The sequence below is a fragment of the Magallana gigas genome, chromosome 3, assembly GCF_963853765.1.
Source record: "Magallana gigas chromosome 3, xbMagGiga1.1, whole genome shotgun sequence".
Lineage (NCBI taxonomy): Eukaryota > Metazoa > Mollusca > Bivalvia > Ostreida > Ostreidae > Magallana > Magallana gigas.
In genome coordinates this window covers 5182171-5209514 of record NC_088855.1, presented here as the reverse complement: position 1 = coordinate 5209514, position 27344 = coordinate 5182171, and the positions used below count along the sequence as shown (strand labels likewise).

The 27344-nt window shown below is 34.6% G+C and overlaps 2 protein-coding genes across 6 annotated transcripts in view; one reads left to right on the top strand and one right to left on the bottom strand.

Moving 5' to 3' along the window:
• Nucleotides 1–4893: 4893 nt before the first annotated feature.
• LOC105321101 (repressor of RNA polymerase III transcription MAF1 homolog) lies at nt 4894–13504 on the top strand. 3 transcript variants are annotated; one of them, XM_011419294.4, is made up of 7 exons: nt 4894–5444; nt 5879–6016; nt 7173–7338; nt 7870–7994; nt 8405–8524; nt 9570–9656; nt 12235–13504. In XM_011419294.4, exons 1-7 carry the CDS (start codon nt 5362–5364, stop codon nt 12251–12253), a joined length of 738 nt encoding a protein of 245 aa, XP_011417596.3. In that variant the 5' UTR covers nt 4894–5361; the 3' UTR covers nt 12254–13504. The 3 variants fall into 3 exon arrangements, with proteins under 3 accessions (XP_011417596.3, XP_011417597.3, XP_011417598.3); XM_011419295.4 differs by having other exon boundaries at nt 4895–5444; nt 9570–9688; XM_011419296.4 differs by lacking the exon at nt 9570–9656 and having other exon boundaries at nt 4895–5444.
• Nucleotides 13505–14238: 734 nt separating this feature from the next.
• LOC117692600 (ubiquitin carboxyl-terminal hydrolase CYLD) overlaps nt 14239–27344 on the bottom strand; it is a 49828-nt gene continuing 36722 nt past the window's right edge. The window contains exons 1-12 of one of the 3 annotated variants that reach the window (XM_034481015.2): nt 25570–26120; nt 24461–24790; nt 23728–24241; nt 21340–21554; nt 20096–20523; nt 19678–19769; nt 19116–19182; nt 17766–17901; nt 17106–17214; nt 15774–15889; nt 15001–15241; nt 14239–14841 (exon numbers count right to left, since the gene is read on the bottom strand). In XM_034481015.2, the coding sequence (XP_034336906.2) occupies nt 14651–14841; nt 15001–15241; nt 15774–15889; nt 17106–17214; nt 17766–17901; nt 19116–19182; nt 19678–19769; nt 20096–20523; nt 21340–21554; nt 23728–24241; nt 24461–24790; nt 25570–26022 (2892 nt within the window). In that variant the 5' untranslated portion in view covers nt 26023–26120 and the 3' untranslated portion in view covers nt 14239–14650. Of the gene's footprint in view, nt 14842–15000; nt 15242–15773; nt 15890–17105; nt 17215–17765; nt 17902–19115; nt 19183–19677; nt 19770–20095; nt 20524–21339; nt 21555–23727; nt 24242–24460; nt 24791–25163; nt 25424–25569; nt 26121–27344 lie in introns of those variants that run through there. The other 2 variants (XM_034481017.2, XM_066078188.1) reach the window with 2 other exon arrangements.

Here is a 27344-nt window from a genome sequence, read left to right as displayed (position 1 = left end):
CTAACACCAATCAACAGAGTTGCGTTATTTGACCCAAAGCTATATTGGCACTGTACCAGTTATCGGCTATAATTTTACGTTTTCTTTTCGTGTTTCCTTATTTCTTGATATATTGGAATAAAACTTTTCATACTTTAAATTGTGAACTCTTTATTTTCCATCGGTTAGATTACATCATCATTTAGAACCCAAAATATATTGTTTCTGTGCTTTTTAGAACGCCTTGAATTTGCCGAGGTTTTATGATTTACTGTACCAGTTATCGGCTTCGTGATAATAACATAGTAAAATCCTTGTACATGTTGATTTTATATTCTGCAAAGTGTGAATTGAATTATGTCCTTTGCGGGGTCAGCCATAAGGTCGTAGGGGTTATTATACATAAACAAAACTCATAAAATTACATGTATTCGTTTATTATCATACGGTAATACACAAAATCTTACGCTAATCAATACATTATTATACAATCAGGCGTTCAACTGCGCCATGAATCTCTCGGAATATAGCGAGTTCCTTTTGTTTATAAATGTTATGTGTAATGATATTATATGCCAAATCAAAGAAGGGATATAAGTACCGGTACGTATCACAAAGAGGTCATATTCTATATTTAACTTATTACGTCACTTCCCCCACAGCTGAAAGTGCAAAGATGTAAATCAGCGGTAAACAATGATCGTTAAAGCTCATGTTTAAAACATATTGAAGAAAGTTTTCAAGCAAACTTACTTTTCTTTATTCGAAACAGACGACTGAATTAAAAAATCTCGGATATTTGCGTGCTATTAACCCGAAACCACAGTTTAGCCGATATCTGGTCTTAGCCAATAACTGGTACAGTACCAGAATCAATTGCTCTTCCTTTCAAGAAAAAAAAAGAAAAAGAATTTTTTGAAGAAATAAAATCTGAGTTCTTCTATAGACAGAATGAAGCTTCTTCATTTTCAAAATAATACTGATGGTTTAAATTCCTCTGTTTCGTGGATTTTAAATGAAAGATCGACAATTTTACAAATTTTTCTATTACATTTATTAATAAGTTTTTTTGCATTCCTCATCAAACCTGACAGCATTAGAATCTTCAAGTCATTTCACCCAAACATGGGAATACCTTGCCAAATGCAAAATTGTTACAATACAATATATATTAAACCCTAATAATATGTTGTCTATTTAAAAATCTTCTACATAAGTCAGTGAATGCCTTGTCCACACTGAAGTATGAGTCTAAAGGTTGTGAAATAAAACAAAATAGAAAAATCAATATCATAAACAGGTTTTTGTGCTTTTGTGAATTCATTGGTTCAGGGACACATGAGTGCAATATTGTTGGTACCTATTCTGACTAGGGTCATGTAATACAATATGTGATAATGTCCCTGGTATTTCATGGCGTGGCTTATCACCACCCAAATCATGGTACAGATGGTATAAATAAATCCAAAATAAAAGTTACAGATTCTTATGAAGTGTAATCTCCAATAGTGCTGTATGTACCGGTATCTCTCTGTACCGTTAGTTCTAAGACACAGATGTATTGGGACCTGATGAGTTTGTTATATTCATCTCGGATTCTCCTACATAGATGTGAGTGGAGGACAAATGCTAGTCGGGCTAACTTAGCAGAACATTACATGTAGCAGACCTGCATACTAGCATCAAGGTATGCCCATTTATTTAAATGGAGCTTAACACAGCAAAACATCAGAACCCAAGTCACACCAAAGAGGGAGGTTTGAATCTTATCATTTCACCACAAGCACCCGAGGTTTTAAATTTTTCTCATAATAAAAATAAATACCCTTTACCTAATAATACACAAGGTAACCATTGGCGCCATCTTGGATTTATTTCAAACTGTCACAGCAGGTGTAACGTAATTTTTGCTTTAAATCATTTTGCAATCCTCTCCGTCTCCCGATCCGTCATTCAACATCTAAGCTTACAATGTTTCAACCAAAAGGTGTATTACACCTATTACTAAATATAGCCCCTAAATCTGCATCTATTGCCTTAGATATGCGACAAAAGGCTAATTAATATTTCAAAAACTTTTTGAAACTAAGTCGAATTGAGTGAGTTATTAGCAGTGTTCAGTACATTCAGTGACAATGCTAGTATCAACATGTTAACATTGTACAATGATGTCTTTTTGTATGATGATGCACTGACAATTTAATTTTTAGCTGCACTAAAAACATGTGTGATGGCCAGATCAATTTGATGGCTGGAGCAGATTGCTCAGTTGACAGTTGGTAGAGCACCTGACTTGAGATTTAGGGGGCCTGGGCTCCAATCCAGGTCTGATCTGTTTTAATTTCTCAAATCTCGTAACATTTTGGTGTCATGTCAACCCTGAACCTCCTGCTAGGGGAATAAACCTGGGATGCTGAACTCTGAGCATGGAGATCATTTGATAGAATGTTCTATCGTTAAAATGACAGATGTCCTAAGGACTGAGCGTAGCCTGGTCACAATAAGATTACCGATACTTATACAAGTGGGAGGGGAAGTGATGTTCAGACTGCTTCAATCACTGGCACCAGAGTTTAAATTCTGGTCTGGTCGGTCATTATTTTTACAATCCCTTTACACAACTAATCCACAGATTAACATCAAACTTCCAAATAAGTCATACATCATACTTTATACATGAAGTCGGAGACATAAATAAAATGTCATTTATGTCTCTGATGAAGTATCTTCCTAATCCTGGCAGAGATGATGTTTGAACTGAAGCCTTCAGCTACATCAAACTTGGTCTAATTTCTACCGAGATTATGTTCCATCCATACATGAAAGAATTGGTTCTTTCCTTTATGTTATATGGTATCATATCAACTATACAACTTGATTGTCACATTTTTTCTTTTATCAATAAAGATAATTCGGATTAAATGAGTCATTGGGAAAGTCCCTTGGCAATGCATTCCGGAGTTAATATTGTCCAGGCATTAACTTTGGATATTCGCACTCACCTCGAGCTTTCATAACTTTAAAATCTTTGCAGCGGAGTCCTGTGTCACCTCGTCATACCAGGAAACTTTTTTTGAGGAACAGATTGTCCAAATCGAAGCGACGTCACTGTTGGAACTCTTCAATGTTAGGAAATAAAATAAGCGCAAACTATAGTTTGTTTCTTTTTTATTTCTTGACAAGCTTGTCGAAAGCAACATATGCAAGATCGAGCAATTTAACCAACAGATGTTGAAGACAATTGTATTTGGTTTTCTGGTTTTAATCATGAGGAAAAGTTAGGCAAAGTGAACGAAATTTATTATTTTTCTATAATGTCAAGGTCAGGCTACAGAGCTGTCCTTGACCCAGGTTTATCACGCCATACGTTCTGTGCAGAGACCATCAGGCATGTTCACGAAACTTTCTTAAGATATGACCTGACTTAAGCAGTGTGTTCCTAAGATATGGATTAATTTAAGAACATCCTAGGATCATAAGATCTTTTAAAATGTAGCTCGACGGTAACTTAGGAACATATTTTAAAAGTTTGGATAACCTAACCTTCTACAACCAGTCTTATTTTCCACATTTATTCATACAGATGGATTTCAAGAGGCTATGTAATATATCTCGAAAACACATAATTGCGAATGTTTTATAGATTTTTTTTTAGTATAGCCTAATAAAAATTAAGAATAATCAAACGTGGCTAATATAAACTAAACCGATGTAAATTTACTTTTTGACCAAGGACGTTTGAATAATTTTTTATCAAGAATTAATCAAAACAATGAATGTAACTCACTTAGTTTACAATGTTGATATTAAAAATAAGTGAATGGTTTCATCTATACTTTACGCTTTTTGGCTCATATCAGATGAATGTCGAAAGTGTGTGGAGTATACCAAATCGTAAGCCCTTAATATAATAAAACATACTGGGATTACTAAAATGACCATACAATATGCTATATTGAAATATGTTTCTAATTTATGTCAGTTGTGCAAATTCACCATGCATATATCTTATGCATTGTGACTTCTGTCGCAATTACCCCAGTGGCGTCGGAAGCAAATTGGGGGGGGGGGGGGGCTAGACTAATCATCAGAAATCTACACAAGCAAAAAAAAAGGCTTATTTCCAAAATCATGAAATTCCTAATCCGTTGGGGGGGGGGGGGGGGTAGTATACCTCTAACTGCAATTTTCAATATCACTCTTAATATTTCCTTATTTTCATTTCAATTCCGTACACTCTATCTTCAATTTTTTATGTGTAAATTTAAGAAAAAATGTGTTTGCTGCGAGAAAAAGTGTGTGTGTGTGTGGGGGGGGGGGGGTGTCTTGGCCCTCCCGGATGCTATGTGCCTGATGGTTTAGGTCTAACCGCAAAAGGTGGGGGAAGGGTCTAAGCACCCCCCCCCCCGGTTCCGACGCCTATGCACCCTTATATTTATAGGTCGATTTTTGCTAATCCGGTAGAGGGGTAAATACCTCATTTTTATAATATCAAGCCCCTGAAAATATAGTAGTATAAAATGTTTCGTCTCATTATCAACTGATCAAACATATCTTTTTGAATTTACATAAAAACACAAATAAACAAAATCTTCAAAGAAAAACTAGGCCTCAATGATCAAAAAATCTTGTTAATATTTCTAAGCTAAATTTCTTTTTATGTTAGCCCCACTGACATGCATTTTATACGCACAATCACATTGTGGTCACCGTAGAACCTTAATGCCCTCGAGGCTTGCTAATCATTTTAATCATCTGTGGTATGTCTCACGAACAATTAAAAGCATTTGTTCTTGAGATGTTCATACATGTACATGTATCAGCAGGTGTTATCAACAATCATGTCTAATCAGATTTTCAACAAAGCACACCGCTTGTGGAATTCTTGTTTTGTTGAAACTGACTATAAAAGATTGCGAAATGCATTGTGGGAAAAATTATTTATAGGTCAAGTTTACAAATAGTTATAGGAAGGTGACGAAAAAGGCGTTCAAAACTGAAGAAAATTGCAGATGACATTGAATACAAGGTTCCATTAGTGAATTCGGGGATTTTATTTCAACAAAAGAGAGAAACTGAAGCCATTGTTTATTCACTGAGCAACGAATAGCGATTTTTGTTTCAAATTTGTTTACAATCATGGAGGATCTAGAGTTCTGTGATTTTGACGTAATCCGAGTTGAAAATTTCTCATCGTACTTATCAAGCAAAGACAATTCGAAGAAGATGCTTTTCTTTTCGCACCCCAAAAGTTTTTTGAAGAACTTAAGACTTCCGAGTAGTATTGTGTCTAGTGTGTACTAAATTGAGTTTTTCACTTTTCATTGTTCATTATTTTAACTTTTAAGTTTACAGGTTTTGATTTATTCTTGATAATCAAATATGAAGTTATTAGAGAATTCAAGATTTGAGCAGATTAACTCTGCTCTAAACATGCAGCTAGAAACCTCCAGGATTGAGGGCAGGTATGACATCAGTTAAAATAACTTTTGTTGCTTGCTATGTAATGTATGGGAAGTCCTTGCTCAATTGAAATTGTGTCATAATAATTAATCACAGCTATTGTAGATTTGGAAAACAAAAACAATATTGGCTTGTCAAATGTTCAAGTTATTAGTAACAGTTAAAAAATCTTAATCTTGATAAAATAAAAATCAAATGTAAAAAGAAGTATGAAAAATGAATAAGACAAGCTCCGTCATTGTTCTGAGTCTTCATAGACCAACTGTGACAAGCAAAGTCATATTAAAGGTCAATTTCCAAAGTGCTGAAGAATACAAAAGTTTTTTTATTTCATACAACCACATTATATTGGCTGTGATTTCAAATGATTTGACTGTTTCGTGTTCTGAAAGCTTTGCATGAAACCTTTGAATTAAATTTGAAATTATTATTTCAGGATTGAAAGCTACTCATGTAAGATGGCCGGGAATGACAAGAAGCTGTTCAAGCTGATCAGTCAGGAGGGTGGGGTTGGACCGCTGGACCTCCAGGCCCTGTCCCCCCCACAAACCGTGCTGTCCCACAGCCCCTCCAAGTACGACAAATCTTTCTGTGTGATTTAAGCAGAGTTTCAATTTGTACTTATTTTATTAATAAGTGCTTTTTGGCAGAAATAAGAAGTGAATTACTTATTTGAAGGGGCATGTTTAGAATTATTTCGAATACATGTTTTGTCAATATTTTGCCAATTTGAAGTGAGTGATTTTTTTTCATTGAATAAGTGAAAAACACATCATGATTTCCTAGACATTCAATTACGTGTGTCCCTGAAAAAGAAAATACCCTGTAAACATTTGCACTAATGGAGAGCAGTATGTATTTGGCAGCTATCCAGTAATGGGTGTAGAAGCTTAATCTATGCACGTCTACATTATGTAGGATGTGTTATACATGTACTAACCATCATTTAAAGCAGGGTTTGAAGTCATCCTCTTAGAATGAATTCAAGCAATTTCATCACTTTTGTACACCAATGAATAGTCTTGAGTATCACCTGCTACCTCACAATACGATACATATCACGATATATTAATGCGATACATCATGTATCACTATATAGTTGTCAACTATAAATAAACTGGTATCTATGTTGCCTTCTTCTATAAGAAATAGTATTGCATGAAGAAAATATGTCAAATATTTACAAATCAATCATCAAAGTGTAGAGATATAAAATTCAATTGATTAGAACAAAATAAACAAATTATTTCTAACTTAAATTGAAAGTTTTTAATGTCTTCATGTTATGTAGAATGCATGCTAAGTATTTTGGAAAGTCAATGAAAATTAACTCATACAATATATCATGATACACATTTGATGGTACGATATGCGTATCATGGACCCTCACGGTCAAAATGATCGATATATCGCTGTATCGTTACACCTCTAGCAATGAAAAACCTTTAAATCTGAATACAGTTTAGTTTATCTTTTTCTATCTGTCATTTTCACTTCATTTAATATGTATAATTGCTGTGTTTTATAGATCATACAAACAGAGTTTTGGGTCAGTGGAGAACAAAAGCATTAAATATAATTGTTGTGTTTTGTAGACCATCAGTTAAAGCTTTGGCTCGACGGAGAGCAAGGGCATTTCATGTATAATAGTTGTGTTTTGTAGACCAAAGAGTAAAAGTTTTGAGTCAGTGAAGAATGAAAGCATTATGTATAATGGTTGTGTTTTGTAGATACAGTAAGAGTTTTGGGTCGGTGGAGAGCGAGGGCTATCTGTGTGACACGATTCCAACCAAAACACTATTCTACCTGATTTCTACACTGAACGCCTCCTTCAATCCAGACTACGACTTCAGTAATGCCAAAAGTGAGGAATTCAGCAGAGAGCCAAGCATTGATGTAAGTGGGGGGAAAACTTGTGCTTTTGTCAAGTTCTGGTCCTGTGTTGAATGTTTGAAGTTGTAAATCTATACAAAACTATGTTTCGAATACCAAGACATTTTAAGGTGGTATGGGACATCTGTCGATATTAATGTGGATTAAAGTACATTATAATTGAAATACTTTTACCAGTTTAGAATTTTCAAATTTTAGAATATTTAACCAAAAAATATTTGGAGGGGTAAAAATTGCAAAACCCCCCTAACGGGATGCGAACTCGTGACTTAGAGATTCGTAGTAAACCCTCTAACCCACTGCGCTATGCTGATAGGTGACAATCTTAGGAAAGAAAATACCTATATATTTTTTAAATCACACTTGGTTTTATTGTTTATTTCATTAAACAATACGCCACAACATGGAAGTGTCCCATACCACCTTGATTTAGATCTTGGTTCTCTTAAACAGCTAATCAATTGAGAGTTTAAAATTTGTGAATTGTTTTAAACTTTGTGGTTTATTTTGAACTTTGCGGTTTGTTTGCTGCAGTGGGTGGTGAACACGGTGGATACACAGCTGGATGCTGCGGCTGGGGAGTTGTTCTCAGGGCTCAAACAGACTTTGTGGGCAGCAATTGATGAGGAAATCAATCTCCAGGACTGTGAAATCTACAGGTAAGTGTTCACAGGTGTATCATTATCAACAATAGTTAACCAGGTGTTTTGTAGTAACCTCTCATGTTGGATAGATCAATGGAATGTTTTCATGATAATTTTAAACCAATTGAAGTAGAAGTACCGGTAATTCTGAGTTTAGATTAACATCTATACTACTATATTAAAATAATAGACTCGAATCTTTGGTCTTTAATACCGAGAAATCGGAAGAGTACTGTCTTTTCTTTTATAGAAGTACCGGTAATTCTGAGTTTAGATTAACATACATAATTAAAGAGTTGAAGTCTTATCTTCCAGAGAGACACAATTGCTCATACAATGTACCTGTATTAGTATATTGTTGTTCCTGAATATTAATTTGGTTGCACTTTCATGCCTTGATAATATCAACTGTTGTTTTTGTACAGTTATAACCCAGACCTGATCTCGGACCCCTTTGGGGAAGAAGGCAGCATTTGGTCATTTAACTACTTCATGTACAACAAAAAACTCAAGAGAATTGTTTTCTTCACCTGCAGAGCTTACAGGTATTTGAGAATCTAGCTGTAGTTCAGGGAGATGGGGTTTTATGTGTTGATGTAGTGATAAATGTAATCTTTGATGTGCACCATCGGTTCAGACTAAATAAGAGGGCAGCATACTGTAGGTTTTGTTGGGTCCCCAGGCAGATCTTTTGGGCTGATGCCTAGTGATAGTTCATCTCATAGATGGAAAGTTTGATCTGCGGAGTCAGCAAACCTCTTGTTACCTGCATATTTAGTCAGTGTTTGTTATACCATCATGAGGTAATGTTGATAAAGATGTAAATATCAGTCACCCCCAGTGCTGATTTCATATTTCACCTAGGGGCATATGTTAACATGGTGATGACACACATCATCAATGTACCAGAATGTACTTATATGTTAATCAAATGATGTCACAGCACTTACATTTGATCAAGTGATCAGATATGTTTTGACTCAAAATTAATTTGCCTTCTCCAAGATGCATGCTCATAAGGTATAACAAACTCTGTTTTTGTTTATCCATCATCAACATTTCTCACAAGTTGGCAGTTTGACTGTGTCTTGGTTAGGACTGCTGGTCTTGTGTGGTTTGATTGAGTTAGCAGTTGGATTCCTGAAGCAGCTAAGCTACACCATAGCTTTGTCTGTTTGTCCCTCTCTCTGCATACAGACCTCAGTGTCAGATCCAAGCAAATTATTTAGATATTTTACTTTATAAATGCATTTTTTTTATATCAGACATTAAGAATACTATTAGCACCAAATAAATGGGATGCTAATGATGTCTTGTACTAGTACACATATAGGGACAATTATATATGATTAAAGTTGTATAAAAACTTGTTCTTTATCATTTTTGAAGAGAAATGGGTTTTAATTACATATGTTATTGAGATACATTTCCTATTACGAACATGAAAACAAACTTGAAGTGGGAAATATAGAATATCTTGTCCCCCAATCCCACCAGTGATCCTCTGATCCCTCCTTTGTGTCTGGTGGGTCCTTGGGGTGGGGACTGGGCACCCATTGCTGACCGGGCCTGTTTGTTGTTTGATTGTAGTGTCTCTGCCCCCTATAATAGCGACTCCGGGATCGGCCAGGACAGTGAGCTGTTTGATTATTCTGACACCATGGAGTTCTCCCAGGAGTGAGTGCCTACTGCTGGTGGTCTGTCTGTCTGTATGTGTCTGTGTCAGGAGTGGTCTTGTTTTGTCTCATCTATTTCTTTAAGGAGGCTGGGTGGTCAACTGATTATCAATTGGATCTATCTTAGAATTGTATATAGGATATTTTTAGCCATCAACTGTAATTTAGTAAAGGAAAAAATCCATATATATTAGCTATAAATTTTAAAAGATATCCATATCTTTGTATGGAGCTCTTCTTCTAATAATGCCCACGACCACCCAGCCCTCGTATAACCTATTTTATAACTGTCATTTGTGATTTGAATACATGTACATGTACCTTAAACTATTGAATTGTGTGTCTTGTTATATTTATGAAATATGATATATAAATTAAAGTTTTGTTTAAGCCAACCACATGATATGATTCAAACTGCAATTTTACTGCTTTAATAATATTCAGGGGTGTGCAATTACAAAATTTGGCCACTAGCCCAGGGGGTAGTGGGAGTACCAAAGTTACTAGCCCAAGATTCAAAGTTACTAGCCAGACTATTTCGGACATGTCGACATTTCATTTTATAAAAAACCCTGTATGATACTAGTATATAATTATTAATATACGAAATATTTATTACTTGCATGTTTTCTGTGGTAGACTAGTTCAAAAATATTCAACTTCATTGATCTCTCACATTTTAGTTACAAAATTGGTTTGGGTACCGTTTATATAATAAAACCCAAACATAACATTGTGAATGTGAACAGACTCTATAAAATCACTGCAACTATCTATGTGTGCATGCATTTTATCCTGTTTAATTTCCATTTACAAAATACACCTATGCAATTAACTAAGTAATGGTAAATTTTAATTTAAAATAATGGAAAATGCACAAATAATAATATGCAAAATATGAATTTTTTTTTAATTCACCAAGCAGGTCACTTTAAAATGTGTTCATGAGAATAGTTAGTGCAGAAATTTATAATATCTCTGTAATGTATCTCTCTCTCTCTCTCTCTCTCTCTCTCTCTCTGTAAAAAAAATTATATCAAAAAAAGCCAATGAATACATATTAAACAGGTCGAGACCACTATATTTTGTGACGTCTGCATAAATTTGCATACTAAATTAGCCATCTGTTTACTTTTATCGACAAACCAATCAGGTGAATGAGTTGCAAGGCATTGTGGGCTACTACAAGTTTCAGTGTATACAAAGCGTATTGAAAATATATACCATTTTGAATTGTCCTTTGGAAACTTATTTTGAATGATTTTTCAGAATTTATGAAATTAATCTGGACAATCTGCTCACATTTAAAAAATATTGCATATGAGGACTTATATCAACCTATTTAAATACCCCATTGTCAATGTTCAAAAGAGAGGTACATCCTATAGAATTAGAAGCAGTGAGTGCCGTTTTTTCACGTGATATCCCATATTTAAGACAACATTATTAGAATGCGCGTTGATATTTTCTTCAGGGACATTCATCAGAATGCTTAACGGACAAAATACTATATGCTGCACAGCTTGTGCTTCTGCGTTTGTATATTTGTGCATTCTTACTACCGTGGCTATTCACGTATGTTAAAAATGTACAGTTACCTGTATTTATTTCTAGTGCACAATGATAAAGTCACCAATACACAACTGTGCAGTTTTTTCTTATCAAAACCTATTTGTACTTGTATGCGTATGTTTGTCAGTCGTTTGATACAGATCATTTTTGAAGCAACAATTGATCAACTAAAACAACAGTATTTTTCAATGTGAGCATGGAACAAAGTTAATGGTACGTAATCTTTCCTTTTTTACCTTCTAAAGTAAAAATCAAGATGTACAAACATTCCGGCAAGCAATTAAATATTGTGAATAAAACAGACAAAAACCACGTGCGTCTGTTGAATCGTAAACACGTTGTAGACCGTCATGCATTGCAACTCATTCACTGGATTGGAGAATCTGTTTGACGAAAATATTGTCACGTGCTAAATAATGCTATCCATATAAGGTAGTGTACCCGACCTGTTAAAGAAAAAGGAATCATCTTACACTGATGTCACTTGAAACAGCTGCACAGGTAACTTCGGAAGCCATGTGCAGTGAGGCGTGACTATCTCGTCTGGCCACTGGTCAGGTCAACACTGTCGGTAAAACTTCAAAGTGTGAAACTTACAGCAGAGTGTTTTTCTCAGAAGAATGTAGCACGAGAAAAAAATGCTTAAGAAATTTTTAGGCTATTATGACTTTAAAGGAGCAGATATTATGCCTCTGTGATAACAATGACGATACACTTTTCCTACTAGGACACTGCAAATTTACCACTCTGGTTATGATTTACTAGCCCGACGGGCTACCACAGTTAATGTTTTTGCTAGCCCGACCTCTAAAATCGGTAGCCCCGGGCGTCGGGCGATGGTAATTGCACACCCCTGATATTTTTGTCATTGATAATGCTGATTACTATTAAAAAAGTCCTAATTTCAGAAAGACATTGATGGTAAAAAAAAAAATGAATTTTAAAACATTTTTGAGTAAAAAAGTATTATTTTTATCTTTTAATATTAAATAATTCTTTCTTTGCAGTGATCTCTTTATGGAATGACATGTTTAAAACCATCGAACACCGGAGAGTTGTCTATCCTCAATTCTCATTGTGCAGGGGAACATTCGAAAAGTGTTTGTTAGATTTTTACCTGTCCAGTTTCTGTGTAGAACTAGTTTTACTGATGTTTCCTGGGCCACAAACGGGGTGTTTTAATGTAAACTTGTTATTTTTATCTGTTTTAGGACAAATTCATAAAAATATTCACATTTGTTTTTATGTCATCTTTCTTAGCTCATGTCTATTTCCTTGTCTTTCTGTTGCTCTAAAAATGTGTAAATAATGTACATATGATTTTTAGTCTGAAAAAATACTTGTGCAAGTTGGAGACTTTATTTGTTGTTATGTTTAAATTTGAAACATTTTTGTAGAGTTTAGCTTTTTTTACTGAAATCTATTTTTTCTATTCTTATCCTTTTTTGCTTTGTTTAGATTAGTTGTTGTTGTTGACTATTTTCATTGTGTACATATGTTCTGTTTAAGACAGAAATCCACTATATATACATGCAGTTGAATTGATGTACCCGGTATATAACAGTAGCCCTAAAATGTGTGAGGGAAAATGTACCCACTTCAGAATTCAGTGGAAAAAGCAAGAAGAATTGAACAAGACAAAACATGATGGAAAAGATATTAAGTGACCCTGCCAAGGGATAAAAAAGCAGCATGTTTTGTTCTGTATGTGGCGCGTTTCTCTAGCAATGAGATTAGAAACAGCTAGTTGACTTGTATGCCTGAAATGCCCAAGTTTGATTCCTTCTTGGAAAAATCTCTCAGGGGTCTCCGGATAGATTCTATATCTTGCTGTGGTTACTGACTTGTGATGACATTACAGTAATAGGATTTCTGTGGAAGAAGAGACAGTGTACAAAGCGAGATTATTTCTGCAGAAGAAAGTGAATTAAACGGGACACAGACGAATGAGGCCTGAATACAAGTGTCGTGATATGGACATGACAAAAGAGCATTGTTTTCTCCACACAATTTTGTGATGTTCTGTAAAGAAGCAGCAATCAATTTGATACGGAAACAGGATATAAAGAGACAAGGGCTTTCTGCAAAATGAATTGTACGTGCATATATAGAGCTCTGTTTTATACGGTATTGCTACTTGTTGAGAGTTTTCTTTGTAATGTCCCTTTTTCTTTGTTAGAACTACTCAATGAGCCCTGTATTCATAGGCTTAATGATGTACACATACATGTATCAGAACCACTCACCATCAATCAATAAAATTGTTTTTATTTTAAACCAGAGTTGGACCAATTATTTCTGTAAATACATAATGAAATGGGAGAAATAATGACAGACCAGATAGGGATTAAAACTCAGGCCCCCTGAATCTCTAGTCAGGGGCTCGACCAGTAAGCTATCTGGTGCTGCTGTCACAGTTATTCCCCTTGAATAATTTTCGTCCTGGAAGACCACTTCAGGCTCTTTCCCTTGGCAGGAGTGAAACTGTCAGTTCCAAGGATTGGTAACAGCACCAAATGTAACGGGATGGGAGAAAAAAATCATGGACCAGACCAAGATTCGAACCAGGGCCCCTGAATCTCTAATCATGTCTCTATACCAACTGAGCTATCTGGTACTGGTATTCAAACTGGTCTGACTATCACAAATAATTGTATACCATGTAATAACTGTTGAGGGTCTATTTTACATGCTCTTTAAATTTGAGAATAAGAGATCCTCACCTGGTGAGTGTAACCCAGTGCAGAGGCTTGACACAGTACTTAGTGCATACGGACAAGAGTAGCCGGACAGTTGGATCTCCGTATTGTTAACACGATTAAGTTGTGACCACATTTATGAATTGCTAAATTATGCAATGGAGTGCTTCCAGATGGTAATTATGATCTGTATTACTTTGATTACCTGATATAACATTATGTTTCTTACAAAATAAGCTAAACCACTACCACTGGAAAGAATTGAGTAGACATTTTCCACATCATATAATCTTATTAAAACAAGAATCAAAATCAATTCTTAATGCATTTTATTACTTTTGCAATTTCATTTGTACATGCATAACAAACAGTTCACACGCCATGCAGCAGAAACTTGAAACACCAAAGCTGAAATACTCACTATGGACGGAAAACAAAACGTTCAATATTTTACCATTTAATGAAGATCTCTAAGGTAGACAATACATAAAGATATCTCATAACATATCACACTTATCAAGTCTGCACAAGCACACATCCTAGCAGTATTTACAATAAATAAATGTAGATGAGTGCATATAACTCCCATAAATTACTACAAAGCCTTTGATGGATGGAGATGTGGGTTTTACAGGTGCTTTTATCTGTCACATTGTGATACCCGGTACTATAATGCTATTAAAATGCTTGTACATAGTTGGAACTGCACATCCAGGCTTGATTCTCATCGTACCATGGATACCTCTGGACTCTGATACATGCACATATAGGCGTCACAAAGCAGGCGACGAATATGCTCCGGAAGTTCCTTGTCGTCAGTTCTACGCATTATTTCTTCCTGATAATCATCGGACAACCATTTTGATAAATCTGGACAGAGTTTTATCTCTGGTATATTATATCCACTTTGTTCACCTTTAATTACAAAAAAAATATCAAATTATGAGTACCTATACGCTGAATCAAATAATATACAGGGATATAGAAATGATAGTTATTAAATTCAAATCATTCCTCGAAAAACCTTATTATGCAGTGCATAACTTTTGTATTAAAAAAAAAATCCAAACTTACCCATTCTATCAGCCATTGAATCAAAGAAGATCCACTGAGCATCCTTGCCTTTGCCACACTTGACAAACGATACATAGTGACTGGTTTGTATACACACAACAGCGAACAGCTCCATTTTCTCTCGAGGTATCGTGGGATTCTGTTGCTGGATTGTTCTCTGTTCGTTGTGGATGGCTTTGTATTCCTGAGGAACAGTAATGGCCTCCCACTTGTGGTTAATCCGGACCTTGTGTTTATGACTCTACAAATTGTTAATTTGATCTCATTATAAGTCTATCAAATGGGTTAAATTCATCACAAAATACTGTCACATGTACGTGTACAAATGTGGGTTATATTTTTATATGAGAGGAAAAATTAGCTGCTGGACTGGGAATCTAACATATGACCCCTGTAAATCTATTCATGAGCCATTACTGTTCTATCCACGTTTCATAAAGCCCCAACTACTGCTTTCTACTACAATATCATATACATTTTTACTGGTCATTACTTTATTCCTGAGAAAAGGGACATTAATAATATAAGTACAGTGTACAAATGCATGGAACTACATTTTATTTAGCATGTGTTTAGAATAAATTTTACATATTAAAATTATCAAAATTTATAATATTTGGCCATGAAATGAGTTTTTAAAATTCTTGTCAACGCAGAATAAAATGTTAAAAAACCAACAGATTTTTAAGTTTGAACACCCAGATATATCAGTGTTAACTAGTAAATATTCCAATGAAGGACTGGAGAGAGAGGTGTACTGGTGTAAAACCTACCATGTCCTTACAGCCCTCACAGAAGGCGATGGTGTTTAGTCCCGCCCCGTGCTGGTTGTAGCATTCCTTGCACTCAAACACGGCCAGATCTCCACAAATAATGCACTCGCGCGGGGCTGTAACAAACAATCAACATCAATAACAGTGCCTTCATTAAATACACTGCCTACATGTAAATCTTGTAATAAGGAATAATAAACAGAGTTTGATGTCCAAGTTTTTCTTTGAGCCAATCATGAATGTTTACTACATATACAGTATACCCGGTAAACATAAAGAACAATCCCAAAACATCAGGCCATTCGACCATTCGACCATGCTAAGATATTGGTGATATCTGAGTTTTATTTTGTAATGCTTCTGTAATTAGGGGTCCCGCACTAGTATATTAGATTTAATCTGAATTATCACTCTACAAGACATCTAATATCAGTACAAATAACAAGTATAAAACTTGAACGATCATTTTGTAAGACCTCTGTCAAATGAGGTATCAGCTGTAACCTAAATATCATTAATATTATGATATCAAAGAATATTTCTTTTGTTACTGGATATCTATTTATATATACCGGTAATAAGAACTAAATTACCATTCTGCAGGACATATCTGATATCTGTTTATATTTAATGGTAACTATTAAATTACCATTCTGTGAGACATCTGTGATATCTATTCACATGTAATAGGAACTAAATTACCATTCTGTAAGACATCTGTGATATCTATTTATATGTAATGGGAACTAAATTACCATTTTGTGAGACATCTATGATATCTATTTATATGTAATAGGAACTAAATTACCATTCTGTACAACATTTGTGATATCTCTATTTGCATCCAATAAAAATAAGAACTTAAGAATCATTCAGTAATACAAATATATCTGTGATATCTCCATTTACATGTAAAACTTAAATTATTTTCTAAAAAATACCTGAGATATCTGTTTTTACATATACCTGGTACATGTAATAGAACTAAACAACCATTCTATGGGACATCTGTGATTTCTGTATTTACTTGTAATTTAAATTTACTTACCATTTTGTAAGGATATCTGGGATATCTATATTTAAATGTACTGGTAGTCAATTTGTAGTGTAACTTTAATTACTATTCAATACAACATCTGTGACATCTATATTTATATGTATAAAATTTTTTAGTGTAACTTTAATTATCATTCAATACAACATCTTGGATATCTATATTTACATGTAGTAAGTCAATTTTTTAGTGCAACTTTAATTACTATGCAATACAACATCTTGGATATCTATATTTACATGCAATGGTAGACAATTTTTTAGTGTAACTATAATTACCATTCTGTAGTACATCTGTGATATCGAGCTCCAGACTGGGGACAATACGGCGGTACATCTTGTAATCCTTTCCAAATCTTGGCATCTGAAGAATCAAACATGGTGGGCGCTGAAAATGAAAACAACAAAAAATTTTGTAGGTGATACTAGCCAAGTGATAATAACCCTAAACATCTGCTCAATTTCCTTTCAATTCTAGTTTTGATTAAAACAATAAAAAAAATTTGGTGGGAAAAATGTATACATGAGGAACAATCAAAATTCCTGTGTGGTTAAAGTGCCTGTTAAACCTCTATTTAAGGGTCCATAAAATCTTTTGAAAACAGGTAAGTTTCTACGAACAGCATGAAACATTAAAATCCTAAAAGATGGATGGGGCATCAGGGAAAATAACGCCTATAAATATTTTGAGACATATTTACCGTACATGACGGAATAAAGGTAAAAAAATCAAGACAAAAAAGCATTTTACAATGTGTGTTGATTTATTTGAGAACTTTATGATCATTCAAAGATATACGGTACCTTAGTCAAAGCAAATAAGACATGGCTGGGATAAGATAACAGGACTATATTTTCTATATTTAGTAATTTTTTAATTTGCCATGGATTTGACAATGCTATAAAACTCCAAACTGTGAATGGTAGTCGATTGGTTACCTCTTCTAGTTTCACTTTCATCTGGAGAAAAGACAACTCGAACAGCTGTTGTGTGGTAGGAAGCACTAGACGTTCATCCTTCTCCATGATCAGCTGATACAGAAAGGAATGCTGGGTACCTCCACCATTGTCCGATCTACAACCCAAAACAGATAATCATTTGTACACCTTAGAACCATTTTAACAAGAGCTTGCACTTTGGGAAGTTGTGTCAGACAGCAATGTAACATAGGCCTGTCTATTTCATCGCTAGCCACTCAGCCATGGCTCTTTGAAATGAACAAGATTTGTCTGGCTTTTGAGCTAAGACTACGAAATTGGTGCATATTTTGCTTGAAACCGCATCATTTCTAACTTGTTTTGACAGAAGAAATAGATAGCTACGTCCAACCGAAAGTCCAAGGTCTTGTTAAAATGGTTCTAATAGGATGAATCATGTTCCATAGCATACTAGGCTTTGACCCCTTCATTTACCTATTGTTAAAGACTAAAAGTTGGAATAACAAATCCCTAGACAGAGTAGAACTATAACTACAATATTCCTACCTGATGTGTAAGAATGGAATCACTACAATATTCCTACCTGATGTGTAAGAATGGAATAACTACAATATTCCTACCTGATGTGTAAGAATAGAATAACTACAATAATCCTACCTGATGTGTAAGAATGGAATAACTGCAATAATCCTACCTGATGTGTAAGAATGGAATAACTACAATATTCCTACCTGATGTGTAAGAATGGAATAACTACAATATTCCTACCTGATGTGTAAGAATGGAATAACTACAATATTCCTACCTGATGTGTAAGAATGGAATAACTACAATATTCCTACCTGATGTGTAAGAATGGAATAACTACAATATTCCTACCTGATGTGTAAGAATGGAATAACTGCAATAATCCTACCTGATGTGTAAGAATGGAATAACTACAATATTCCTACCTGATGTGTAAGAATGGAATAACTACAATATTCCTACCTGATGTGTAAGAATGGAATAACTACAATAATCCTACCTGATGTGTAAGAATGGAATAACTACAATATTCCTACCTGATGTGTAAGAATGGAATAACTACAATATTTCTAATGGAATAACTACAATATTCCTAATGGAATAACTACAATATTCCTACCTGATGTGTAAGAATGGAATAACTACAATATTTCTAATGGAATAACTACAATATTCCTACCTGATGTGTAAGAATGGAATAACTACAATATTCCTAATGGAATAACTACAATATTCCTACCTGATGTGTAAGAATGGAATAACTACAATATTCCTAATGGAATAACTACAATATTCCTAATGGAATAACTACAATATTCCTACCTGATGTGTAAGAATGGATCCGCTTTGGTTATTTGGTTTAAAAGTAAATTTAAAAATTCTTCTGGATCTAAAATCAGAAGTGGAAAAAAATTAAGATCATTATTAATAAGCAATTTGACATTTATTGTGTATATGTACTTTAACTAGTCCAATTTGACATTTATTGTGTATATGTACTTTAACTAGTCCAATTTGACATTTATTGTGTATATGTACTTTAACTAGTCCAATTTGACATTTATTGTGTATATGTACTTTAACTAGTCCAATTTGACATTTATTGTGTATATGTACTTTAACTAGTCCAAATTGCTTTAAAACATATGATCTGTTATTTATAGTGCCAATTCTGAAAACTCTCGATTTTGAGTATCTTTGCATCCACATCTGTGGTATTTTAAACTGGTACATTTACTGCGATGCAGCATTCTATGGATGAGTACAAATTGCACCATAGATTATTAATTAGATTTTCTTTACAATCAATAGATATAGTAATTTCTGTATTACAAAGGCTTTTGTAAGAAATGTTGACAATGAGACTGAATACTATTGACTCGACCTTTCTCTTCGCTCATCATCCCAGGAATGTTCCCTAATTTATCCAGAAGATGACGTAACTTCATAACTTTATCAGCTCGTACATAATTATGTCTGGAAAAAAATATATTCATGAATCATACTTCCTCTTTCAACAATTATCAAGTCAGTTTTCCCAAGAGTGCATGCATCATCCCCTATTCCTGTAGCCAATAAATAATTCATTAATACTCTGTCAGCCAATCAATAGGAAAATATTCCTCTGCATAAGTGAAAAGTGCATAAGTGCCAAATTTATACCAATACAGCAATATTTTAAAATTATCATAAATTATTTTCAAAAGAAATAACGCCAGATTATCATTACACTGAAGTGTATGTATTTCCTGCATCACTTTTAATTTTACTTCCTTCCTGAAACAAATATCAATTTTACTTACTTCCTTAATGGATTCACAATGCCTTCTTTAATTACTTGTTTTACTTCATCATATTCTCGTAAGTCATCCATACGTTTAGGTCTATATAAAATTCCATCAAACACTGTGGTAAAATAAAACATAGCTAGTAAAGTAGCGTCCAAGTAACAAGAGTTATGATGACCCTGAATGCCTTTTTGTTTTCCGCACACTTCTTGTTCTATTTGTTTAACATCCAGAGAAACAGGTGGAGAGATATTTCCTAACACATCTGGAGTCTCCATGCTTCCAAAGTTATTGGAAACTCCACTATTGCGACGTGCATTGTCAACAAAACGTTTGTCTTTTCGACATTTATAAAGAGGTACAAAGAATGCCTTCTTTGGTGGACAAGAAAACAGGCGATGCTTTCCAAAGCTTCCATCTGTTCCAGCTGATATTTCTTCTTCCTGTAAAAAAAAAACATTTCTGAGACAGGACTCTTTTGGATTCAGAAAACAAAATATTAAAGAATTTATAATAATTCGATAGATGTGTATCATGGAATGTTGTGATAAATTGAGACTGTAATACAGGTACAATTCATTTCATTATACCTATTAACCAGTAAATGTAATCATGAACTAATGATATCATTAGTTACATGGTTTGTAGTAGACCTAATTTAGTTTATACGTGGTCAGTAAATTCCATATGGGACGAGAGAGGAGCTTGAGCCCCCATATGGAATTTACTGACCATGTATAAACTACATTAGGTCTACTACAAACCATGTAACGATTATATCTAACCGACTGTCTTTTTTAATAATAAAAAGTAAATAAAACAATGGAAATCAAGCTTTTATAATAATATTACAAGTTTCCATTTGAGTATGCAACCTGACTTCATAATGCTCTAAATGATGTCATAATGCTCGAAGAGGGTAATATTTCCTACTGACTATGTATGGAATATACATAGTCTTCAAGTGACTGCTGTTAGCCTATGATTTTCTTACAATTTAGCAGGAGGTAAGATATATACCGTTACGCCCCTATAAAATGACTTCCTTGAAAAATGTATCAATAAGAAAAGTCACTAGGGTATATTTTCTTCAACAAACTAAAATTTCAGCAACGGGAATAAAACTTTCAACAAATTCATGCATCACCATTATCTATACTTTCAGCAGCAAATGACTTATAAGACAAACATGACCAACTTTTGCTCTATTAAAATCAGCTTAAAAATACTTCCAATATTTTACAAACTAGACCACTTACCATCTCCAGGCCTGCAATGGGTTTGACCGGTTCTTTCTGGTCCGGGAGGTAGCCCATCCATCGGATGACCCCGTAAAGGGGTGGGTTGGACATAACCTCCACCATAGAACCCACTTCAAGGTCGGGGTCAGCTGGCATCAAGGAACGAGAGTTGGGGTTACTTCGCCGACTGTTGGGCTGTTCCATGGATTCGACCTTTATCTCACCCTGCTGATCTGAATAACATGAGTAAACAAATCAATACTACAGATAAATGTAATCCATATACAATGTACCAACAACAGAGGGAATAGCTGGACATGATTGAAATATATGTACATGTATTTGAAATCTATCAATGTCAGGGATTATCATAAGTGCTTCTTCTCTGATGTAGAGATAAACATGGGGATCATGATTTGAACAAACTTGAATCTACACTAAAAAGAGGATGCTTCCACACAAGTAACAAGCTTTCTGGCCGACTGGTTCATGAGAAGAATACTTTTATGGAATTTTCTCTATATATACTTAAATTAAAGTTTGTGCACCCCAACCCCCCACCCAACCCCCAGGGATCATGATTTGAACAAACTTGAAACTACCGGTACACAAACTGAGGATGCTTCCACACAACTTACAAGTAACAGATTTTCTGGCCAATTGGTTTTTTGATAAGATTTTTTAAAAATACAGACAAATTTTCAACAATCCTTGATAATCTCCCCTTAAAAGGGGACCTGGCCCTTTATTTGAACAATCTTAAAAGCCCTTCCCCCAAAGATGACTGTGCATGTGCCAAGTTTGAATAAATTTGTTACGGTGGTTTTAGAGAAGATGAACAACAACAACGATAGACAACAGACAAATTTGATCAGAAAAGCTCACAAGAGCCTTTAGCTTAGGTGTGTTAAAAAATTGCTGGGCAAAAATGACATTTACATGGTAACCTTACTTATAAACCTTTATGTCAGGGGTTAATAAATACAACGTACATGTATATATCAATATGTATCATTACAATGAAGTTATTTAATAGAGTGAATTGCAAATCTACTGGGTAAATACCAAAAATATATACATATGTACTTTTTCAGTTTTACAGTAGCACACAAGTCATCCTGAGTTTTACATTGATATCACTACAATCAGAATATGTAAAAACAATTCTAATTGATCACAGGTTTTCTAATATACAGAATTTTAATTAAAAATTCATGTTTAATCTGTAAATGAAGCTTTTTAAACAGAACAATACATGTACCTAGAACCAATATACCAGATAGCTTTTCAAAATATTGTATCTTATTGAATCAATTTTATTTGATCAATACACAGCCATACATTATGCAACATAATTTTTTCAGAGTCCAAAATATATTTTTTATAAATGTATACAGTATATGAGATCCTTAGACGGAGATTCCAGGTTAAGAAATAGTTGCTGTTCACAGCATGTACAGGGACAATAAACTTGCTATGTCCTCGTAGCCAGTCAATACGATGTAGGTATATAATATATGTAGAGCATTTTTAAAGCAATATGAGCTGCATTTTTTAGAATTTTATTTTGCTGCAAAAACCTGGTAGTATGATAAGTCTGCATATAACTTAAACTTTTATGATAAATAAGATTTGAAAAAATCATTAATTTTTGTCAAAGGAAATATTTCTCTTCTATGGAATATATATAGCAAATCAATTTTTGTACAGGACAACAATAATTCAATTTTGCTCCAATTAAGGCTTCTTAGTAACCTTTTCCACAAAAACAGAAATCTGATATTTTTGTCATTTTAGTAAAAAAAAAAAATTCAACATGAAAATGCAGCTCATATTGCTTTAAGCTATATCAAGTATAAAAATTTCTATTCCTACATAAAATTTTATTCTAGTAAGTTTTAGTTAATAAATTGATGTTTTATCATCACAGCTGAGCTGTGGCATTATTTTATGCATTTGTCTTCAAACAGAATTGGATGAAGTTTTGCTGGTTTTTTATGAAATCAAAATTACAATGCCTAAAATCTACAACTTAGTGTTAACCTTCTGAGGTAAATACTGGTTGGTTGTTCCCTTTAAACACCAATTAATGTGCAACTGATAAATAAATATCAAATTAATTATCAATTCTGTATGACTTCTAGTCTATTGATTTATGGACAAAAATATGAAGGTTCATTTTGAATACCTTAATCATGTTAATAGAAAAATGCTTCAAAACACCCTAAGCCTCAATTATAATAATGGTCATTGTGTGTATGTTAATAGATGTGTGACTGTCGTCAATATATTAGGTGTCAGTAACTCAGTAGTTGGCCCAGTAAGCTAGTCCCCGAGTTTGAGTCCCAGTTGACATAAGTCTTCACTACCTGTTACTTTTACATAAATGATCTACCAATTTCTTACCTTGTGCTTTAGTGTACTCATACAGGGGGTTGGGGCCCCCCAGTTCGGCTGGTTTCTCCTCTTCCATCTGTCTCACAGGGGGGGCTGGCTCCTTCATAACAGGCGGGGGGAGCTTCTCTTTTGGAGATAGTGGAGGTAGGTGAACTTGGATTTGATCCTTTGACAGCATCAGTTGATGGGATGAGGAGGAGGAATTACTAGAGTAACTTCCCCTTTCTGGGCTAATTACAGGGTTGGGTAAAATTTCTCTCTGAATTGGATTGTAACTTTGCACTACATTTTGTTGTGCACTTCTTGTCTGGGAAGACCTCGGGGAGTTGATTAGCTCTGGTTCCTGGAAGATTCCGTAATCTGGCTGGTAGCCAGCGCCAAAGGCTCCTGCCCCTTGGTTCATTTCCATGTATACATCAGCCTTCATTAAACCCATTATAGGAACTAATGATGCATGCTGAGCTTTAGCATAAAACAGTCTGTGATTTTTATACTTTCCTGTACCTGATCCAACTGGATTCTCCTGCACAATAATGAAAAATAAACACACAGTTTATAAAAGACTTTGTTAACTTACAGTCAATAATTCACAATAAACGGGTTTCAGTTTTCAAATAAAATATCAATCATTGCAGTGTAGGGTATTTTACTACATGTGTGTAAGTATTTCTAATCTTGACAAGAAAAGCAAATTAAATTCTAAACTGTGCAATAAAAGTCAGGAAACTTAGGATAAACTTACAAATTCAACCCCGACTGTGATGTCCCTTCTGTTACTGTCCGGCAGAATCCCTATCCATTTGACCTCCCCAAACTCCGGACCATTGTCACTTATCCACACGATTCTGTCCTTCTCTCTCAGCCCGGACTCTTCGATCAACTTTTGCTCCTCTTGATACAAAGGAGAATCATTGTGGATGGGAATGGATCGGTCAGAGTACTGACGGCGATTCGGAACATCGGGGTCTCTCCGAACCTTGTGAATCGCAGCAAATATACCACAGTTTTGGTCACATGTGAAGAAACGTTTCTTTCTGAACACTCCATCACAAGTCCCCTTCCCTTTACTCTCCTGTGAAAATGACAATACAGTAAAACACGCTTATAACGAAGTCCCAGGGACGGCCAATTTAACTTCGTTATAAGCGTAATTCATTATATCCGTCAAGTTTACAACATGAAATAGAGACTTGGGGAATGAAATTCACTTCGCTGTAAGCGTCAATTCATTATAAGAGTGTTTGCTATAACCGTGTTTTACTGTACAATGAATGGAAAGTTATTTTTACTCTCAATCAGTCAGAATTGAAAAGACTACATATATGTATACATAGAATAATTATAATTGAATGAGTTATCTATGAAGTCCTAATAATTCAGTAGATACCAAATTCCTTCATCATTTATAAATTACAAGTTTCTTCAATAAACACAACAGAACTCACAGAACAATCACTCATAATTTTCACTTCCAAATAAAAAATGTTAACTGCTAATATTTATATGTTGATATCTTCCTTTTATATTGAGAAATCATGAACATAATGGACTTCATAATTGTACTACTGATAAGAGAAAATTTATCTTTGTCATAGCTCAAGTGCCTACAGGTAATAAGGTATGGATTTAAACATGAATGATTCACATTCATTCTTTTACAGATAATCTGTGGGTGTCACATAGAACCCATCCCATGTATAAGGGGTCTTCACCCACTGGTTACTCGCCTCAACGTACAGAAATTTATAAACTCAGGCCTATATTTAGAAAAGCTTGTCACATGTGTCTGAGGTAGCTCTACCAAAACCGTAAACAAAATGACTCATGTGTCTCTAAAAAAATATATATTACCCCCAAGAGTTCAATCCCGAACTGAATCCCCTTCACTCCGGGTAATTCTCCTTTGTACTTAATTATCCCCTTCAAATAAGGTTGTCCCTTCACGGCTACTGTCACTTGGTCATTAATTTGGAGTTGTGCCCCCTCTTTCAGCCATTCTTGATCTTGAAAAATGGACAGACGTTCTTCACAAACGGGAATAGGTTGAAGAAGGGCGAACTCTGTCTTGCTGAGTTGTCCAGTATCCGTCGGTTGACACTCGATTTCAATATTTTCTGGGTCTAAAGTCTCTAATATCCACCAGAGGGTGTTCCTCTGTTTATCATTTCGTTCCTCCACCAGTAACAAGAGAGTTCCGGGTAACACGTCAACTTTAGATGTCGTCCGTAAGATTCCCCTTTCTTTCTTCTTTCCTATTTTATCGGCAAGAAGAATATAGTAAACGTTGTCATTTTGGTCGGACATATCAATAAATATCCAAACTTTCTGTTTGGTTAAAACATGGCTGCCATTACTCCAGTGCTATTTGGAAATTCCTTAGGTGTTCCGAATGTCAAGGAAGTCCTGAATGGGAAATGCCTTTATCTAAAAATAGATGCATAACGTATCATTCGACAAAGCTCGGCTGATTCCGGTATGAATCGACCGCTTCTGTAATAATAAAACAGAGGGGTCTCGGGAACCTGACTACCGCTGTGAATGAATGGTAGTATCACACATTCTTAATTAAGTTAAAATAAACTATAAAATAAATAAGTTGCAGTAACAAAAAAATTTCCCGGGGGGGGGGGGGGGGGGGGGGGGGGGGGGTCCGACGGTTATTTCAGTTTTTCAAGATCAAGAATGGCTGAAAAAGGGGGCACAACTCCAAATTAATGACCATGTGACAGTAGCCGTGAAGGGACAACTGATATGTATTTAGACATTAGACATTTGAATTTTACGAGGGGGTCCCGACCCCCCTCCCCTTCTAGATCCGCACATGAAAGATTTATCGTCATAATGGTTCTGGCACCAAAAAGTCACTCTGGTCAGTCTGAAATCATTTTTTTTTATCTGATCTTGATGTTGGGGTACCCATTAATTAAATGTAACGAAACGAAACCGAACGAAACAAAACCAATCGAAACGAAACCAAAAATCGAAACGAAACAATCGAAACCAAAGAAACGAAACGAAACGGAATTAAAGCTAAAAGTGAATGTAAATAAATTCACTGGAATTAAATTATAAACCATAAATAATAGAACATCTTGTAAATCCCTTTGTTAATTCTCATTTTTGTTTAATCCAGTTTCTTCGGTTTCGTATCCAATTTTTGTTTCGTTTCGATTTTTGGTTCGTTTTGTTTTGATTATTTCGATTCGTTAGGTTTCGTTTCGATTTCGATTCGCAATTTTTTTACAGGTACTCATTGACGTTAACCATCATTAGGCTCTAAATATTTCTGTTACGGTTGTCACTGTGGTTTAATTTAAAAAAAAACTTGAATCTAACAATTTGTATTTCTGCATGGTTATCACTGTTATAGTTGATTTGAAAGTTTAAGTAAGACATATATATGACCCTTCTCAATAAAAAAAAAAACCCAACATTGTACGATCAATGGTCCTTCTTAGAACAAAAAAGCCTTATAAGTCCTCTATATAAAGCAATATGAGCTGCAATTTTCATGTTGATTTTTTTTAAAGAAAATGTTATTTTCTACTAAAATGACATCTTTTTTGGAGCAAAACCGATTTATTGTCGTCCTGTACAAAAATTGATCTTCCTTAGAACAGAAATCT

Bases quoted from the DNA above. Each gene is read 5' to 3' on its own strand.
- LOC105321101 (XM_011419294.4), top strand. From the start codon at position 5,362: ATGAAGTTATTAGAGAATTCAAGATTTGAGCAGATTAACTCTGCTCTA. The intron at 7,339-7,869 runs GTAAGTGGGGGG...TGTTTGCTGCAG, and splicing joins GCAGAGAGCCAAGCATTGAT to TGGGTGGTGAACACGGTGGA. The intron at 7,995-8,404 runs GTAAGTGTTCAC...GTTTTTGTACAG, and splicing joins CAGGACTGTGAAATCTACAG to TTATAACCCAGACCTGATCT.